Source organism: Macrobrachium nipponense, chromosome 2 (assembly GCF_015104395.2).
Source record: "Macrobrachium nipponense isolate FS-2020 chromosome 2, ASM1510439v2, whole genome shotgun sequence".
Taxonomy (NCBI): domain Eukaryota; kingdom Metazoa; phylum Arthropoda; class Malacostraca; order Decapoda; family Palaemonidae; genus Macrobrachium; species Macrobrachium nipponense.
The window spans coordinates 91209237-91230182 of record NC_087201.1 but is presented as its reverse complement, the minus strand read 5'-3'; the positions used below and the strand labels follow the sequence as shown (position 1 = coordinate 91230182).

General features: G+C 39.4%; 1 protein-coding gene across 2 annotated transcripts in view; it reads right to left on the bottom strand.

The window, feature by feature from the left end:
• Window positions 1-20946, bottom strand: part of LOC135220777 (uncharacterized) — a 260488-nt gene that overhangs the window by 125683 nt on the left and 113859 nt on the right. For both annotated transcript variants that reach the window (XM_064258250.1, XM_064258249.1), the window contains exons 4-6: window positions 4773-4915; window positions 2346-2519; window positions 442-603 (exon numbers count right to left, since the gene is read on the bottom strand). In XM_064258250.1, coding sequence (XP_064114320.1) covers window positions 442-603; window positions 2346-2519; window positions 4773-4915 — 479 coding nt within the window. The remainder of the gene's footprint in view (window positions 1-441; window positions 604-2345; window positions 2520-4772; window positions 4916-20946) is intronic.

The window sequence follows — 20946 nt, the reverse complement described above, 5'->3', positions numbered from 1 at the left end:
CTCTGGCAGGGGGATTTTGATGGTGGAGAGATCTAAATGGCAAGAGGTCCGTGGTAGTGGTCTCACTCGCCCTCTTTTTATTTAGGGTGAGCGAGTCATGATACTCTGACATCCCCCTCTTTTGTTTTTCTCTGGTAATGTTAGTATTATTTACCTTAGAAATATAAACTGAAGGGATATTTCACTGGGCGACACGGGCCATTGCCCAGAAATAGATTTTTCCTTCGTCAAAATCCCTTATTTAGTTAGTATAAAAAATATCAGACATTTTTTCATCACTGTCGTGGCGTATTTAGAGAACTGTGGCAACTGTGTGGCCAAGGCCTTAGCGGACAAAAAAACTAAGTTTGACTATAGTACCTGAAGCTCTGGCAATGTCCAGTATTTTAGTACAAAGTAGACATATATTAAAACAAAGCATAAAAATCATGTGATAAGTACCTGTACAACAGCTCTGATGTCTGCTGAAGGAGCCATTGCTGTTATGACCCTTGATATATGACGAAGAGCAAGGCGTGCTTGGACCTCAACTCCCCCTGGAATAACTTGCAGTGTTCCAGGTACTAATCCTATCATCCCAGCAACAACAATTACATTGCCAACCTGTCAATTAGACAAGAGGGTTTTGCACTATAATGATGAATGGTATAACGATCACATGAAATAGTGGAATCTAAATTACATCCAGCAATAAAAGGTAAAATCATACAAACACATATGTAGCTTAAGGATCAGCTGACTAATTTATATATTTTAGCCATACATCCCAAGCATTGAGGAAACTGAGACCATTCAGAGCTTAGAATTGTATGTTAAAAGAATTTTACATTTTCAAATCTAGCTAAAATTCATGCAAAACTATGACTGAAGATACAAAATAAACAGTAAAATCTGGTGAAAAAAAATTAGATTGAAATTCTGAAATAAAAGTTATTTTCTTTGAAGGCAACATTAGTTTATTGACACTGCAATTACAATTACCAGATACCTGCCATATAGTGAGGCAGCTCTCCTTTCTTGGGTAAAAACTGGGCAATCAATTTGAAAATGCTTTACTGTTAAAGCCTCTGAACAGGAACTGCAGATTCGAGCCTGTCTCCATTTTGCATTAAGTATCTATGCATAGGATGCATATGTCCTATACGCAGCCTTGTTAAAATAATGCTAGTCCTCAGATCTTAACTGAAGGTTAAATGGCCTTCAACTTAATATTACCGATTAGGTTATTCAAACTAATCCTCCACTTCTTACTTATAAATAAACATGAATAATTTGCTTTAAATCAGTCTGGGAGATTTATGAGTGCCTGATTACATAATCTTATTGATTCTCTAGCTGCCTATCAGCTCTCCCATTCCCACCTATAGCCATTTGAGCAGATACCCAACAAAAGATCACCCTGATATGCTTGCAGAAGTACAGGAGGGCCAGCCAATCCTGTAATTCTTGTACTAGGTGGTGAAAGGGCATAAACTGTTTCAATGAGGATAAAATATTACTTGAGTCACAATATATGATAAAACTTTCATCAATCTTTCCTTTATTTAAAAACTTATTTTACAGCTTCAAGCAAACATAATTCAGCCATGAATACTGAGTAGCAAGGGGGTAATTTTTTCTTGATTACATAATTTCCTACTACTACAGCACAGCCAACTTCATCTTCTGACTTAGTCATAAGTATATATACTCTGCCCTCTGTGTTGGAGGGAATGTTGAAGAAATTCCCTTCTAATTTCTTCACTGGATTTGCACCAAAGTGGAGATTTACAGTATGCAACCTATGCTTTTGGTTTTGTCCATATGGCAACATACAGGGTAGTATAATAATGTTATTCAGATTAATTTAAAGAAAATATCAGTCTTTCCTCATATCAGAAATGTATTTTACATGTTCCTCAATCAACCAACACTGTGATACAAACACTGCAGTAACCAGAAGCAAGTGGGGAGTTATACTTGTATCCTCATGACCAGGAAGGAGGAAGGGGCTTCATCTGAGATGTCAAGAGATGGAAACAGAGTGAAATACACTATGCTGTTCTGGGACTGATGAACTGACTGGCAACTGACAGCTTTTTTGGATCAGATCTTCCAAAGTCATAGACACTATTAAAATTAAACTTATCAACTCGTAGTGAGTAATAAAAATATGTGCGTACATGAAACTAAGAACTTCAAAGTACACCTTAATTAATAAAAAGCCATGATGATAAAGTAAATAAATAGTGATATCTCGAACTACTCCCACAACTTCAAAGCTGTCCTTCTCTTCATTGATAAAAATTTGACATTCAGCCAACGAACACAATGTATTCATTAAAATGCATTATTACATGACTAACCTTGACTGCTTGACTATATGGTCCAATATTTGCTGGAGCCCAGTGGGATAAACTCTGCACATGCATAGTTGTTCGGTATACTGGTTTTACTTGGTCTTCTTCCACAGGTGTGACATAACTATGTTTCCATCCAACAACATCTACTTGTACAAGGGCACTGGCTGGGAGAGGAGCCTACAAAATAAAAATATGAATGCAATACTGAACCTTTCATGCTTTAAACCTTAATCTCTGAATTGCAGTACTACATAGTACAGCATAATAATGAAAAATACTGTAATAAGCAAATAAAACCAAATTCTTACCTGTGACTTTGGTTTCTAGGTCAAACAACCACAACAACATTGCCCATACATCCTCCAACTAGGCCTAATCTAAGGTAGGGATGGAATGGGATAAAATATAGGGTAAGTGCTTGGCCCTATGAGGTCATTCAGTGCAAAAGGGAAATTGAGATTAAAAGTGTTTTAAAGGTATAATAAGAAAACCTCAGAGCTGCACTTTGAAACAATTGTTAGGAAAGGGTGGAAAGTAAGATGGAAGGAAAAGAGCATGAACAGAGTTACAGTAAAAGAAATCAAAGAGGCGAAGTGACACTGCAAAGAACTTTAATTAATGCCTGCAGAGCACTGCGTGACATGCACTGACAGCACTAACCCCAAACAGGAAATCTAGGCCACCATACCAAGAAAAAAAAAACCCTAGATCAACACACACAAAACATTCCAATTCACACTATGCCCATGTTTTTCCTTTCTCTCCCATGCTTTCGCCATACCAAACTAAAATACCACAGCACACCTCAAAGAAAATTAATTTTGTGCCAGCAAACCAGTAGATAACTATTGGCATCTTACAGCATATATAGCAAGAGTATAAAATCATAAGATAACAGGCAAGTTAACTATAAACAAGTAAAATATGCAACAAAGAAATTGAGTTTTCTGCACAGCATATACAGTGGACCCCCGCTTATTCACAGATTTTTTGGCAACGCACTTTTCAATAAATAGCAGAAAATAAAAACTGGCAGTTTTAAGCATTACTAGAAGGGTATTTGGTGTTCCAGCTATTAAAATGCACATTTATAAGCATTTTTAGAGGGGTTCCAATATATTGCAGATTTTTGTTATCCAGGGGTGATTGTGGTACCTAAGCCCTTGTGAATATGGTGGGGATTCTATGACTGTAATGCTGCATAAAACTCTCCACTGCAGTCCATGAAACTTTCAGCCACAGCCCGGTTGTGGCCTTTATTCTTAGGTTGACCAAATCAAACATTATAAAATGCACCTTTGAGGATCTAGATGAGCCACAGTGTCACAATCTTGTTGGAACTGTCTTTGACTGACATAATTACAAGTCTCTCCTTTCGATGTGCTGCAGTATGAAATTCTCAGCTACAACTAGGCAGCACTCAGTTGCTCGCCAAATGCGGTCAAGTGAAGGTGCATCAGTGACACCTCCAGAAGTGGATTCAGCAGTGCCTGACAAATGATCCACAGCTAACCCTAAATAAAATAAAAACTACTGATGATAGAGGGCTGCAATTTGGTATGTTTGATGATCGGAGGGTGGACGATCAACATACCAATTTTCAGCCTTCTAGCCACAGTAGTTTTTAAGACCTGAGGCCGGACAGCAAAAGTGCAGACAGACAAAGCCATCTCAATAGTTTTCAAGACTTGGCACAGAAGAATTTGTGAGGAAGAGTGCTGTGAATGCCTTCCCACAATGATGACACAATATTCCAGTACCACTTATTTCCAATCAGAATGATACTCTTGTATGCAGCAGAGAGAAATAGTATTTCCACTATTATTAATATGTAGCAATCATAACCACTGTCCCTTCTAGGTCAAAGGGTTCAGTGGTGCAAAGCCAAGGGTACCAAGAGAGAAAGCAACACAATGGAGAGGGAAATGTGGCAAAAACTTTCAAAGTACTATTATGAACTTTTCAATATGGAGCCTTTGCACCTCTCATTACTAGCTTTAAATTTAACTTCCTTATTTGTTCTAATATTACCTTGCCTGAAGAAAGAATTCTGGCAAACTGGTAGACATCTACTGTTACACATAGCAATCAGATTCTTGACAGCTTAAAGGCTATTTCAATTTGAATTGCAGACATGTTCTTATAGTTCAAAATACCATCTGTTGTAAAATTAAGCTGGCCTTGTGCATCATAGACTTGCTCACAGAGTATGCCATAAAAAGTACCTCATTTCATTAATGGATGTTTTGAGTGGAATCCAGTTTGTTTTACATAATAATGACCACGTAAACATTCATCCAGCCACATCAAAAAGTAAAGGCATGAAACTAATTACGTAATCATATCGACTTTTACAGCATGTTATTCAACAGTAAATACTTTGGTTACCACAAATGAATGTAGGACTATAATTCAACTTCAATGACTTACCTCAACCACAAAGCGAACTGGTGGATTCACAGTGAAATATTTGATGTACTGGGCATTCAACTGCGCATACTGGTGCATATCATTTATGTACATTTTTACACTGATTATGTCATTGAGTTCCATATCCTTCGTTAAAAGGCACTCTGAAAAGCAACAAACTCTAAAAAACTTTTCATGACCAAAGGAATTCTTAAATTTCATTTAGCAAAGGTACTGTATATTTCTAAAGATTATAAACTTACTTCTAACGACTGAAATTTATATGCAACCTCAAAAAATACTCACATCCATATCCAGTGGTTAAGGAAAGGACTTTTAATCAACGGTAACTGATTAATATCTAAGAGAACCAACAAAGTTTAACACTGAGGCAAACCATTTTTCTACTATGCTGTATACAAATATTAAAAGTTGTATTTTTGATAGAGTAGTCGCTGTCTTGTCCCCAAGGAGTACACTTTCCATGGTCTATCCAGAGCCCCATGGTGACCAGACTAATGTCAAAGAATTCTCTTAAGTGGTCTTATGGCTGGGTATTATGTTGTATGATAAACGTTATAACACATGATAGAGTGTAAATGGACTCAGGATAAGAGGGCACGTTCTATTATCCTCAATGAGCACTAATACCCAGTTAACCTACTACGTCAGAAGTAGGTTAACTGGGTACCAATGTTGCCAAACAGAGCACCAATGTTGCCAAACTGGCGCGTTTCACGCTAGGTCTAAAAATTTTAGATTTAATCTAGTGTTACTGTTTTCCAATTTGCACGGTCATGCAATCCTAGAGATGTTTATGATTATCTAGCATAAAATTTGGTGCGTTATTGAAAGTAATGGAAATATTATTGATTACATCAACACCGAAAAAGTAAACACAGGAAAAACTAAATTCCAAATAAGGAGGAGGCCTCCTCCTCCTGTTCCTCGTCCTCCAATTCTAAATCTACTAATAAAATTATATAGTACAGGAGTTGTTTTAGTCTATCCCTTTATTGAAGACTTTACAAAATGTAAGGTTGAAAATAAAGATGTATCTAACATAGAGATATTATAGTATGTACGTAGGGTGCGATCTGTAAAAAATTATTGCTTAAGTGCTAACAGCTTGTAAATATAGTGTTAAATTCTTAGAATTAATTTAGGATTGAGTATTGTGTAACTCGAGCTAAAAAATATGTAGTCATCTTTATTTATTCAATTCGCTACATTACAATTGAGAATACATAGTACAAAAATTATGTTATATTGAAACATTGAGATTTATAAGGAATTTGAGATGTGCATGTATGAATAACACACACACACATATTATTCATATGCATGTATGAATAACACACACACACACACACACACACACATATATATATATATATATTATATATATATATATATATATATATATATATATATCTATATCATATATATATATATATATATATATAGATATATATATATATATATATATATATATACTATATATATATATATATATATATATATGATATATTTCTATATATATATCATATACATAAGTATATATATAATCTATATATATAGATATATACTTTATATATATATCTATATATCTATATATATATATCTATAATATATATATATATATATATATATATATATATACTATATATATATATATATATATATATATATATATATATATATACCATATAATATATATCTGGGCTTGACCTGTGTTGGCTGGTGAAATGTCCCTATAGCACTCATTTCTAGGTATAAATAAATGCCAAATATACCAGAGAAAAAAGCCATATGGAATGCTGGAGTTACTACCTCCAGCTCGCTCACCCTCATAGGGTGTCAGTCTAGCACAGGGGCGAGTGGAAGCCACTACCACAGATGCTTTGTCAATTAGAAGTCTCCTCTCTCAAAATCCCCCCCCACTAGAGAGGTGCCGTTACAACGTCTACCTTCCGCTTGATACTACTACCTCTGCCAGAAACCCTCATTCCTGAAATAGCACTATCGTGTCTGCACGCGCCGTTTTCGCTGTCTCCAGGAAGTGTTTTCTGCAAAGCATCATGTTTTCCCTTGATCAAGAAGCTTCTTCATCTAAGTTGAGTATTCCATTTATTGTTTTTGAACACGTTGGAGCAACAATGCATCCATATTTGGCCCTTATTTTAAATCTCTTGTTCTTGGGAGCCGGGTATGAAGCTCTTACGATCCGCCATTTTGGATGCATGGTTGGTGGCGTGTGCGATTATATCAATTTTTATCTCGCTGTGTATTTTTTTACCGTTTAGCACTTCACTGTATAGGCTACTGTTTTTGTATTCTTTATCGTCATTCTCACTCCTTATGAATACTGAGAGCCTTGTTTTTACGGTTTTGTCCTTACGTTTTTAGCCTATTATAGGGCCCGTCTCACTCCTGACGTAAACTGAGGCTTTGTTTTTTACTGTTTGATCTTACGTTATTAGCCTATTGTAGGGCCTTTTTCGTTATCATCAGTCCCTCAGGAGCGCGTTGGTTCCCTTTCATGCGTACGGTGATATGCTTCATAACATTATGCGCGAGTATTGTGTTTTTGGCATCCTAGGCTAGCCTATTTCTAGTTTAGTTTTCGATTATAGTCTTGTATTGCTATTTGATGAAGTTGGAAGTTCTTCACGATGTCCTTCCCTGGCCTATCCGTCCAGACCTAGGCTAGGTTTTGGAGGGTAGGCTAGGCGGGCTGAGTATATCCCACCACCCTTAGTGGCTCCTTGTACCGCCAACCCAACCAGGCAGATATGTTTGCTTGGAGGGTGGCCCAGGACTAGAGAGTTTCTCTCTTGTTACGGTAGATTCGATTTTAGAGGGTTGAATTAGGTTCTAGGCGTCCTCTTCGTGGCATCCTTATAGGAGCCATCATAGCCTACCTGACCAGATCTGTACCGATTTCGGAGGATTGCGCTGGAATCTTAGTTGGGTGCGGTTTTCTCCCCCCCCCCCTTTTTTCGTCAGTACTTCCAATAATTCCTCATCAATTATTTAATGAATTATTTTTGTTGAGTGTAGCCTGGGCCATTGCCTCCTTTAGGGTGTCAGTTGGCCGACCGTCTTCTGCCCCCTTTAGTAGTAGGCTAGTTAACAGCTTCTCAAGAAGTGGTATTCACTGATCGGTTGCTGTGGCCAGGCGATCACGACTCGTCCACTCTCCTCCAGACACTCCCCCCCCACCCCCCCGTCCCGGACTCGTTCCGGCGCTGCTTTGTTAGCTCGCAGCCCAAGGAATCCTACCGACGAACAACAGCTAGAGCGTAGAGCACGGTCCCAGGGATTAGTCAGAGGAGATTGGGGGATTAGTAGATTATGTAATCTCTGTTGGTATGTCTCCGGGTCTGTGGTTTTTCTGGCGAGGTGTGGTCTACCATCACACCCGCCAGGAGGCTATATGCCGGAATTTACGTACCGCTGTTCCGCCGCTCTGTTTTCCGTATTTCTCTAGTGTTATCGCTACTTTCCTACTCTAATTGACTTGGAACTGCTACTCTTCTCCGGTGCGATCAGACTCAGGCTTAAGTTTTACCTATTTTCCCTGTTCTGCTCGTATCAGGCCAACCCCACCAGTTATAGCTATTGTGATAACGAGATTATGGATTCTGGAGTAGGCGGAGACATTCAGAGCTTAATATTAACCCTTAAACGCCGACTGGACGTATTTTACGTCGACATTTTTTGTCTCTCGGGTGCCGACTGGACGTATTTTACGTCGACATACAAAAGTTTTTTTTAAAATTTGCGGAAAAATACTTTTAGGCCTACCAGCCGAAAACTCTTGAATCACGCGCCTTGGGGGATGCTGGGAGTTCACGGATCAAGGTGTTGTTTTGTTTACAATCGTTACGCAGGCGCGCAAGCGCGAATTTCTTTCTTGCCGCACTAAAAAGTATCTGTGACACATCTCGGAAATTATTTCGTCACTTTGACATAATTTTTTTACCATTTTAAATTAGCCGTTACATGGAGTATTATATATGAAAATGTGCGCATTTTTATGTAGAATACAACAAAAACATACTGATGATTGTAGCTTTTATCAGTTTTGAGATATTTTCATATAAATAACGATGTGCCAAAATTTCAACCTTCGGTCAACTTTGACTCTACCGAAATGGTCGAAAAACGCAATTGTAAGCTAAAACTCTTATATTTTAGTAATATTCAATCATTTACCTTAATTTTGCAACTAATTGGAAGTCTCTAGCACAATATTTCGATTTATGGTGAATTTTTGAAAAAACTTTTTCCTTACGTCCGAGCGGTAACTCTTCCGAAAAAAATCATACATGCGATTGTGGTAATGTTTGCACCATTTTAAATTAGCCGTTACATAAAGTTTTATATATGAAAATGTGCGCAATGTCATGCACAATACAACTAAAAACAACCCATGGTTGTAGCTTTTATCAATTTTGAAATATTTTCATATAAATAATGATGTGACAAATTTTCAACCTTCAGTCACTTTGACTCTACCGAAATGGTCAAAAAACGCAATTGTAAGCTAAAACGCTTATATTCTAGTAATATTCAAGCATTTACCTTCATTTTGCAACAAATTGGAAGTCTCTAGCACAATATTTCGATTTATGGTGAATTTATGAAAAAAATAACATTTTCTTTACGTCCGCGCGGTAACTCTTCCGAAAAAATCATACGTGCGATTGTGGTAATGTTTGCACCATTTTAAATTATCCGTTACATAAAGTTTTATATATGAAAATGTGCGTAATTTCATGTATAATACAACAAAAAATAGTTGAAGGTTGTAGCTTTTCTCATTTTTGAAATATTTGCATATAAATCACGATAAATAGAAAAAAAACCACGTTCGGTCAAATTTGACTACCGAAATGGTCGAAAAACGCAATTGTAAGATAAAACTCTTACAGTCTAGTAATATTCAGTCATTTATCTTCATCTTGAAACAAATTCGAAGTCTCTAGCAAAATATTTAGATTTATGGTGAATTTTTAAAAAAAACTTTCCTTCCCTCCGCGCGCGGATTCTCCGCCACAAATCTCCGAAATGCGTAAGTCCCATTCTCGGAATATTTGCTCCGTTTCATATTAGGCATTTCATAGAGTTTTATATATGAAAATGTGCGCAATTTCATGTAAAATAAAACGAAAAATATTTGAAAGTTGTAGCTTTTCTTATTTCCGAAATAATTGCATATAAAAAAATATATATAAAAAAAATTTGACATTCGGTCAACTTTAACTCATCAGATATGGTTGAAAACTGCATTTGTAAGCTAATATTCTTACAGTATAGTAATATTCAATCATTTGTCTTCATTTTGAAAGAAATTGGAAGTCTCTAGGACAATATTTATTTTTATGGTGAATTTTTGAAAAAAAATATTTGTTTACGTCCGCGCGTTACGAATTCATGCATTATTTTGTGATAATATTTTCTCTGTGTTGCTTTTATCGTTTTACAATGTGTTATATACCAAAATGATCGCAATTTAGTGTACATTACAACGAAAAAAAAGTAACTTGTTACCTTCAACCGTTTTGCGCACCGTGATTTGAATACAATTATATATGAAATATCGTTTTTGCGCTATCATATATCGCATTATTTATATATGATGATACTTTTTTTCATTTCTGATGGTTGGATACTAAACTTCAAGCAAGGACAAAAAAAGGAGCCAAAAATGAACTCTTAATCTTGAAAACTAAGCGCGCTGTGATTTTTTGAAAAAATATTTTTTCCGCTTCCGCGCTCACTCTGAAACGTCTCCGGCACACGGGAGACATTTTTTTTTTTACCGCTTCGGCGTTTAAGGGTTAAGAAAATTTATTATGTAGCTTCTGTTGGTATGTCTCCGGGCCTGTGTTTATTCCGGCGAAGTGTGGTCTACCATCACATGTGCCAGGATGTATACACCGGAGTTCTACGTACTGTTGTTCCCGCCGCTCTGTTTTCCGTCTTCTATGTTATCGCTGCTGTCCACTCCGGTGGGGTGCCCAGCCATCCTTTATAAACTGTATGGGCATGAGGTCTGCCGGTCTCATGCCAGCTGCGCCATCCACCTGGAGGGACGCGTGGTCTGGCACCCGGAAGCCTGCATGGTGTGTTACGACCTTGTTAGGAACGTAACAGATGAGATGAGTCGGTAGGTAGCATCCTCGCCTCATTGTTACTCTGAATTCGATGTTACACATATCGGATGCAAATAGTTAAACTAGATAACGAGGAAAAGTCCCCAACACTGGGGAACCTGATTTGAGGAGGAGATGTGCTCCCTCTCTACCCGAACGCCAAGGTTTCAGTAGCAGTACCGGTGGAAGTAGCGGCTCCCATCATAGAGCGGGTCCGCCAAGAGACCCAAGCCACCCCAAGAAGACCAAGAGGGCTTGTATGATGACATGACGGAGGAGGTGGCGGCCATCAGCCTGCACCGGGAGCCCATGGCCAACGAGGACCAGGAGGAAGATAGGAAGGTAAGTGAGGCAGGTAGTTGTGGGGCTAACGTTCTCTCCTTTAGCCCAACTCCTTCTTCTTCTTCTTCTTTTCAGGGCTTCCCTGGGAAGCCCACGACCCTTTGGATTAGGTCGGGCTCGGTAATCCCCAAGGTGAAAACCTTGAAGACGAAGTCTCTGCCGAAGGCGGTTAGACCAGCCAAGCCTTCCTGGGCAGGCTCCACCAGGTCGTCATTGGCCCCCAAGCCTTCGACTTCCTCGGCCAAAGCTACTCCCCCAACCAAGGGGTCGAGAGCTAAGTCTTCTAAAGCCAAACCGACGGAGTTCGGCTTCGACCAGGAGGCTTTCGCCACTCTTCTCATGCAGAAGATGAGCGAAGTAGTGGACTCGAGACTTCAATCGATGTCCACTAAACTCGCCTCGGGTCTAGAGACATCTGGACAGTCCATCATGTCTCAGACCCAAAGATTACAAGCCCAGGAGGAATTGGTGACCGGATTTCTCCAGTCCGGAAGCACACCGCAGTCCTTTGCGGTGCCGGACTCATCCAAGCTCCCACCATTCGAGAATAGCAACCCATGGCGGTTGGCTCTACATGCTCCATTTTCAGAGGGCAGGCTTACAATTGAGGGTTGCGGAACCCGACCCGCGGAAGCTAACCAGAACCTTTGTGTCCGCTGGGGACTTCCCTTCAAAAGGAAGTTCGAGACCCCCGGACCACAATCTAAAAGTAGGAAGAGGCCTAGGAAGTACCAGCCTTTCCAGACCTCTCAGTCTCAAGCAGTGGTACAAGCAGTTCCTGTCTCCCAGATGAGCAAGCCTTCGACATCTAAGGCACAACCACAACAGCAGTTTGTTCTGCTGCAGAGTCAACCAACTCAACAGCCTTCGAGTTCGGCTGCCCTGGTGACTTCCCCAGCCTTCAACGCCTCTTTTGAAACACAGGGGGCATTTCGAGGCTATAATAGGCATGCAAGGGGTAGCAGCCAGAGGTGCTTACCGGCAGAGAGCTGGCTCTAGAGGCAGAGGCTTCAGAGCAGGCAGAGGAAGTAAGACCTCAACCAGTCAATGAGTCTCTGCAGGTAAGCGGGAGACTGTACCTTTCCCGGGACCATTGGACCTTCAGTATGTGGGCCCACAGTATTGTATCGAAAGGTCTGGGGTGGAGATGGAAGGAAGGGCCTTCTCAACCAGTCGGTTTCCATCAGATTCCAACGACAGACCTTCTAGACTATGCCAAAGACCTTCTTCAAAAGAAGGCAATAAAGAAAGTCAGTCACCTGAAATTTCAAGGACGTTTGTTCAGTGTACCAAAGAAGGACTCGAACAAACGAAGAGTGATTCTGGACTTGTCCCGTCTCAACTAATACATTCAATGCGACAAGTTCCGCATGCTAACCGTCTCGCAGGTGTGGACCTTACTTCCCTGTGGGGTCATCACCACCTCTATCGATCTTACAGACGATTACTATCATGTACCGATAGCTAGAAACTTCTCTCCATACCTAGGCTTCAAACTAGGAAAACAAACTTACTCGTTCAGTTATGCCATTCGGGCTCAACATAGCGCCCAGAATATTCACCAAACTAGGAGAGACAGTAGTGCAGGAACTACGAGCTCAGGGGTTGATGTTAGTAGCTTACCTAGACGACTGGCTCATTTGGGCAACCAACGATGAGGAATGTCGCAAGACAACAGGCAAAGTAATAAAATTCCTAGACTACCTGGGTTTCCAGATAAACAAGGAAAAGTCCCGTCTCATTCCGGTGTCTCGCTTTCAATGGTTGGGAATTCAATGGGACCTAACCACACAAACTATCTCTTCCGCCAAAGAAGTGCAGAGATAGCGAAAGCTACGAGACAATTCCTCAAGAACAAACGGGCTTCTCGTCGTACCCAAGAGAGAATCTTAGGTTCACTTCAGTTTGCTTCAATAACAGATGTTCTGTTGAAAGCCAGACTGAAGGATATCAATCGGGTTTGGCGGAAAAGAGCCAACAACAAGTTCAGAGACAAAATCTCCTTGATTCCGCCAATATTAAGGAAAAGACTCTGCCCATGGACAGAAGTCCGGAGTCTTTCCAAATCAGTGCCACTACAATTTCCCCCGCCGTCTCTGATAGTCCACACGGACGCATCTCTGAGCAGACGGGGGGCTACTCTCAGTACAAGAAGGTTCAAGGAACATGGTTGACAACATTCCGCCAGTTCCACATCAACATACTAGAGGCATTGGCCATTTTTCTGACCTTGAAATGACTAGCTCCAGCCAGGAACATTCATATCAGACTAGTCTCGGACAGCGCAGTGATAGTTTATTGCATAAACAGAGGAGGCTCCAAGTCGAGCCAAATAAATCATGTGATGATTGCCATTTTTTCGTTGGCAATGAAACATCATTGGCACCTGTCAGCTACTCATCTGGCAGGAGTACGGAATGTCATTGCAGACTCACTATCCAGAACAACTCCACTGGAGTTGAAGTGGTCCTTGAACACAAAATCATTCCATTGGATTTGCCAACAAATCCCGGGCCTCCAGGTAGACCTGTTCGCCACAGAGTCCAATCACAAACTTCCGTGTTATGTGGCTCCCAATCTGGATCCTCTGGCTCAAGCCACAGATGTGATGTCTATAGACTGGAACAATTGGCAGAAGATTTACCTATTTTCGCCAATAAACCTCTTGCTGAAAGTTCTACACAAACTCAGATCTTTCAGAGGACAGGTAGCTTAGTGGCACCCAACTGGCCAAAGAGCAATTGGTTTCCTCTTCTACTAGGGTTGAAACTCCGTCCCAGACGGATTCCCAACCCAAAACTGACTCAAATAGTACAAACTCGGACTGTGTCAGCTTCCTCAAGAATTCTGAATGCCCTAACTTTATGGACTTCATGAAGTTTGCGGCACAGAAGGATGCTAGTATTGACCCACTAAACACCCTGTTTGTGGAGTCAGGCAAAAGACAATCAACACTCAGGCAGTATGATTCGGCAGTAAGGAAGCTAGCCATCTTTCTAAAAGAATCAGATGTCCAGAAGATGACTACGAATCTGACAATCTCATTTCTGGGCTCAGTTCGTGTCGCTGCGTGAAATAATCCTTAAGTTCATTATTTCTAAGGTAAATGAAGCTAACATATACCAGAGAAAAACAAATCAGGAAGATGTCAGAATAACTGACTCGCTCACCCTATATAAAAAGAGGGTGTCGGTATGGTATCTGGGGCGAGTGAGACCACTACCACGAACCTCTTGCTATTTAGAAGATTCCTACACCAAAATCCCCTTCCTGAGAGCGCCGAACCATAGGTCAGGATGGCAACTACTACTACTACTCCCCGCACCACGCCGACTGTCACGCCTCTGGTGGTCATCCTTTTCGTTAGCCGACTAGGAGTAACACGTGCCATCTTTTGCTCTGTTTTTTTGTGCTTTTCCTTGGATTTATCTTCATCATGGAACGTGCAGCTATCGCAGCAGCTAAGTTAAGTAACCCGAAAGGTCTGGATTTAGTTTTGTCGGTCAGGGGCCCTTATTTACCATTTTTTAGGTCCGAAATAAGGCCACCTGGTCTGGCGCATGGCAGCCAGCGGCTCGCCTCGTGTCTTGTTAGATTTCCCGGTCCTCTATACCGAGAAATCTTTCATTGTTTTTACCTTTTAGGGGTTTTTATCACGTGCTACTCTAGTCTTCTTTATATTTTATATACATTATACTATATTATATTTTACATCATATGTAGGGATTCATTGCCTATACCTTAGATCTCGTTCATGCATGCATGTCTCTTTGTCTAGGTGTGTGGGCGCCTGAGTGATTTTTTATATTTTCCTGGTCCAGCATCCTGGCTATTGCTCTCTACGTATCGGCTAAGGCTAGCTTTTGAGCAGTTGGCTGTCTTCTTCGGAACCAGCCTACTCCTCCTGGACATCTCTTTCTCTTTCACTTGTGTTTTCCCTCTTTATATTTATGTTACGATGTAAAAGCTTTTATTATGTGTTATTGGGTTAGCTTTTAGGGCGACCAGTCTCTAGGCGGTTTTATTGCATTAGGTCTCATATACTGTTTTGTTGCCTTATCGCCCCATGGCCCTTCAGGTGCACGTGGTCACCGACCCAGTCGGTTGTGTTGCTTTATCGCCTCTTGGTCCACCCGCGGTCGCGTGGTACCTCTGGTCGCCCTACCCCAGTCCCCTCTCCTCCCTCCAGACGGGAAGGGGGGGGGGGGATCTGTCCTGGCTCGCTTACAGTCGATATGGCAACCATCTGAGCTCTTCTCCCCCCTCCCCCTAGCCAAGGGGTCACGGGAGTCTAGGACAGCCTGTAGCACTGGGGACAGTACATCCTTCCTCGGGCTCTGGGGGAGCTCCGGCGTGGTCGGGGGTCGGGGTTGGCCACCCCCCCTCCGGTCGCTTCGGGTCTTCCCCGGCGTACCTTGGGTCTGATTTCTCTCCCTCCTCATATGCCTTACCTCTCCGCCAGCGGACGGAGCACCTGCTCACTATCCGGGTGTACCTTTGGTTGTCGGGAGGGGGTAGCTGGCTCCGCCAGCTACCGGAGTGGATGCGATTTCAGTTGGTCATGAAAGCTTTCCCTATCTTATGTACCTCCCTTCGTCTTCCGGCGGAGCGCTCTTGCTATCTGGGCACTCCTCTAGTTGTTGGGGGAGGGTTAGTTGTACGGCGGAGGTACATGCTCCGCCTTAGTGTAACTTTTCTAGTATAAGTATAGGGCATCCTCTCCTGTTCTCCGGCGTGATATACTACTCCTTGAAACTCTTCATGGGTGTGTGTATATATATATATATCTATATATATAGATATATATATATATATATATTATATATATATATATATATATAAAAAGTGTGTGTGTGTGTGTGTGTAGAGTGCGCCACCAGTAAGGACTTGGAGAAAGAGGTGACGAAGTCAGTTTTGATGTATGTTCCTTGTTTACAAAAGTCCCTATTGACTTTGTGCTAGAATAAAAGTAATGAACTTGTACTGCATGAATTGCCTATGTCCATTAGTCACATAATTTCCTTGATGAAGTTATGTATTTGTGATTGCAGATCTATTTTTAATGGAGAATATTACCAACAAATATTTGGTATGGCCATGGGTAACCCTTTATCACCTCTCCTTTCAAACATATATATGGAATTTTTTGAGAGACAACACCTCCCGAACATCACACTTGTCCCTTTAAAATGGTACCGATATGTCGATGATATCTTAGTAGTCTTCCCTGTTGGTATCGATGTAAATGATTTACTGTCTAAATTGAATAATTTAGTGCCATCCATAAAATTCACTGTTGAAATTGAAAATAACAATGTCATCCCTTTCCTAGATGTATTAATACAGAGAATCTTTCCAATGCAAATTCAGTATTTATAGAAAACCCACAAATAATTTAACAAATGTACATTTTTATTCTGGCCACCATCTTAATATTAAAATTTCAATTTTTTCTTATGCGCTTTGCGTATCACGAGTCCACAATATTTTGACCAAGAAATAGAATACATAAAAAAGATAGGAAACGATCTCTGCTACCCACCTCATTTAAATGATTTATGTTATCAAAAAGCTCACAAACAGTTTTATAGTGTTGCTATTAATGAAAACAAAATGCCTAAAAATGTACTTAGCTTACCTTACTTTTGTGGATTTGAAACCATAAAATCAATATTTAAATCGTTTAATGTTAATGTAGTATTCTCTTATAACAATACCATTAAAGATATGCTAATTAAGAATAGTCCCGTAACAAATAACAACTTCATTTACAAAATTCCTTGTAAGGATTGCCCATCGTTTTACGTTGGTCAGTCAAGTACAAATTTATGTGTATGTATTAGGCAGCATATGTATTCAGTTAGAACAGCCCAGACTTCAAATGCAGTTTATCCATCTGAGTGAAAAACCTCATTGTATTAATTGGGGTGATACCTCTGTAATTGCTAGATCTAATGATTGTTTCAAGAAATTTACTGGAATCGGCAATTATACAAATCACTAATAAAAACAACCCAAATCTTAGTCTGGGAATGTACCATTTGGACCCATACATTTGTAAGATGTTTATGAAGGACCTTAAAATAAATGAACTACTAATAAATTAGTCCCACATGTATACAGTTATTATTATTTCTCTCTCTCTCTCTCTCTCTCTCTCTGGTTCGATATTCTCTCTCCCTCTTTCTCTTGCTTGATATATATATATATATATATTATATATAGATATATAATATATATATATATATATACAGGCGGCCCTCGGTTAGCGGCAGGGGTTCCGTTCCTGGCCACCGACGCCAAGCGATTTTCGACGCTGAGCGATTTTAAAGCCTACGGGCGCCGCACACCTTCTTTCGAAACGCTAGACCAGCCAAAGGCGCCGTAATCCAACGGCGCAATAAGTATAATTATATTTATGCAGTATAGTACTATAGAATTTACTGTACAGTACATGTGGGTGTCTAGAGTATGTAAAGATATAAAGTTTATACAGTGTACAGGTAGCTGTAGTGTTCAGGTTACGATCATTAGTCTTACGATAGTTCGATTTTATGAGAGATCAAATTACAATGGCCTAACTTTATCCATCTTCTAGTTACATAAGTTCAATAACAGCAAAAGAGAATGATGAAATTATGGTTTTAACGTTATACTCGTTGCGTGAACATGTACAGCCATGAACAACCGAACGAGAAACGACTTATTTTTTCTTCTAAGTACAACCGAACTGGGTAACATCTGTTTGGCTTGTATTTCGATCATCGTACTGCAGTGCAACATTACCGTATTTGTTATAAATGGCGTTATGTATAGAATAGAACTGAGATATCTTAATGTAATAACTTTATTCGCTATAGATCAGAGATCAATATAGATTAAAGATCAATCGGGAAATATACCGTTAAATTTAAACCTAGTTATAACTGAAGCTGAGAAAACTGTTCAAGCTGCTAATGACTATTATCGTACATCAGCAACAAGGATAAAACTGCAGTAAACGTCTGCCATCAAACACAACTGTAGATAAAATTGGGATAAAATCATTTTAATCAAAACTACTGTGCTTGAAAGAACACATTTTACTGTTGGTTTCACGCCGATATAAGATAAATAACGTAAAGTTCGTATTACGATGATATGATGATATAAAGGATTACGTATTGCGAACGGAATCACATATTTTTTTACGCAATAAACATGCCGCCAACGTAATCTGTTAACGAAAAAAATAGTAGTTCACATTCACAACGAGACATATTCAATAAATATTTCCACCTAAAAACACGCTGTTTAAGGAAAAATAACTTTGTCTCATATAAGTCAAGTATATAGATATTCGTTTATGCTAACTAGAAGCAAGAGCATTCGCTCAGAATTGCGTTATGGTGAAACAGACTCGTATTCATCAGCTGATTTCAAACCACAACATTGGCCGCTCCGCGGAATACGGGCTTAAGTTTGCCGTAGTATTTTAAAATACAATAATATGAGAATACATACAATATTCTTGGATACAGTGAAATAATGTATAACTTTTTAAAGGATTCATGGAAAAGATGCATAACTAATAAATAAACACGATGCATTTTTCGGAACTGGCGGACAAGAACGAACATGAAAAACCATCCCTGACAACGTGGAGCGTAGTTACAAAGGCTGCCTAATTTGTATCTTATTTCTGTACAAAAATGAAAATACCTTTACGCAATATATTTTCATACACATTTTAAACATAAAAGCATAAACATTTGAAAAATCGACACATCGATCGCTAAATTTGCGCACTTTTTTAACTATATTTTCGGAAAAGCGGCAACGGCGGCATACAAGAACGAACTTGAAAAAAACATCGTAGTCGATAACTTGAAGGGGAGTTTCAAAAGCTGTCTTTTTATCATATTTCTGCACAGAAATAAAAATACCCTATTCGTAATACATTTTCATACACATTTTAAACATAAAAGCATAAACATTTATAAAATCGACACATCGATCGCTAATTTGCACTTTTTTTAAATCTATATTTTCAGAAGAGCGGCAGGCGGCGGCTTACAAGAAAGAACATGAAAAAACATCGTATTTGATAACGTGAAGGGCAGTTTCAAAAGCTGCCTTTGTATCATATTTCTGTACAGAAATAAAAATGCCTTTCACGTAATACATTTTCATACACATTTTAAACAAAAGCATGAACATTTATGAATCGACACATCCATAGCTAAATTTTGCACTTGGGTAACTCGATATTTTCGGCATAGAACAGCGTCAGAGGCATATATTTTACCCTAATACCTACGTAATAACTCTCCATAAAATTTGTTAATATAATTTGCATAACCTTTATGGTCTGAACGGCATTTCTACATATGTATGAACTCGTTAGACAACGGCGCTAGCGGCGCTGTTAACTGAAATTTGTGCCGTAAAGATACCTTTAAAATGCCTTATTTTTTTAATGAATATTTTTGACGACCGCCGTAAAACCGATTCGCCGTTGAGTGATTGCGCCGTTAACCGCGGGCCGCCTGTATATATATATATATATATATATATATATATATATATATATATATATATATATATATATATATATATATATATATATATATATACTTCTAGGGCACAATTTTTCACGGATACAACATTCATTGAATAGAATGGTTTTTTCACTGTTTACCAGCTTTTTTGAAATTGATTCATATTTTCTAATTACTATTTTCTTCACTTCATTGTTCAGGTTACTAATGGACACATAATGGGGTTCTTCCATTTACTCCAGTATTTTTACAAAAACGCGACAGCTGTTTCGTCAACCTATACGTATTGACGTTATCAAGCGTACTGATACAAATATGAGCCTACATGCGTTTTGTGACGTCATGAGGACGGAAAGGTAGTACAATTGCCAGATACCTAGTTTTAAATATTTACAAAAGACTATAGTGAAACATAAAATAAGACAAATAAATAAATATGTTAACAGAAATTATATCAAAAGTTGAAAGTAAGTTATTATATACAAATTTTACATAAATATATATTAATTACATATATGTTTAATTAACAAAATGTCAGTGTGCGCTCCTGTCCGCGTGTGGTAGTGGTCTTGTTCCACGCGGTTGAAGGGCTGCCCTCCTACACGAGGGCAAAGATCGGTCTGCCTCGCGTTGGATGTTAAGGTTTGGGCGTTGCGTGGCGATGCTGACGGCTTCTGATATCAATAAACGATTGTAGTTGCCTTCCTTGTGGATTATTTTGGTGTTTGTGAGAAGTTCTTGCAAGGATGGTTTTTTATTGTGGGTATCCACAAAGTGCTGGTGAATAGCACCTTGGTTTCTGTGGGCCTGCATGCGACGTTTGAGTGTAGTTGTTGTGTGTCCGATATAGCATTTTTGGGGGGACTGACATTGCTCGTCAGCACAGACAAACTTGTAAACTATATCAGATTCAACCTCTTTCTCCGTCGATGGAGCCGTACTATTTTTCATTACCAGTGAGGCCGTAAGATTTGGCTTGCAGTAAATTCTTGCTGTTATTTTGTTATATGGTGCTAGGGGGGTGGTTCCTCTTCGCAGTATACCAAGGAGGGCTTTCCTTTCGTCTTCGTGGTGTTTGTTGTATGATATCTGATGGTATATCACTATTTCTTTGTCTTTGTCTTGTGTGTTGTCCCTCGGGGTCGGGTT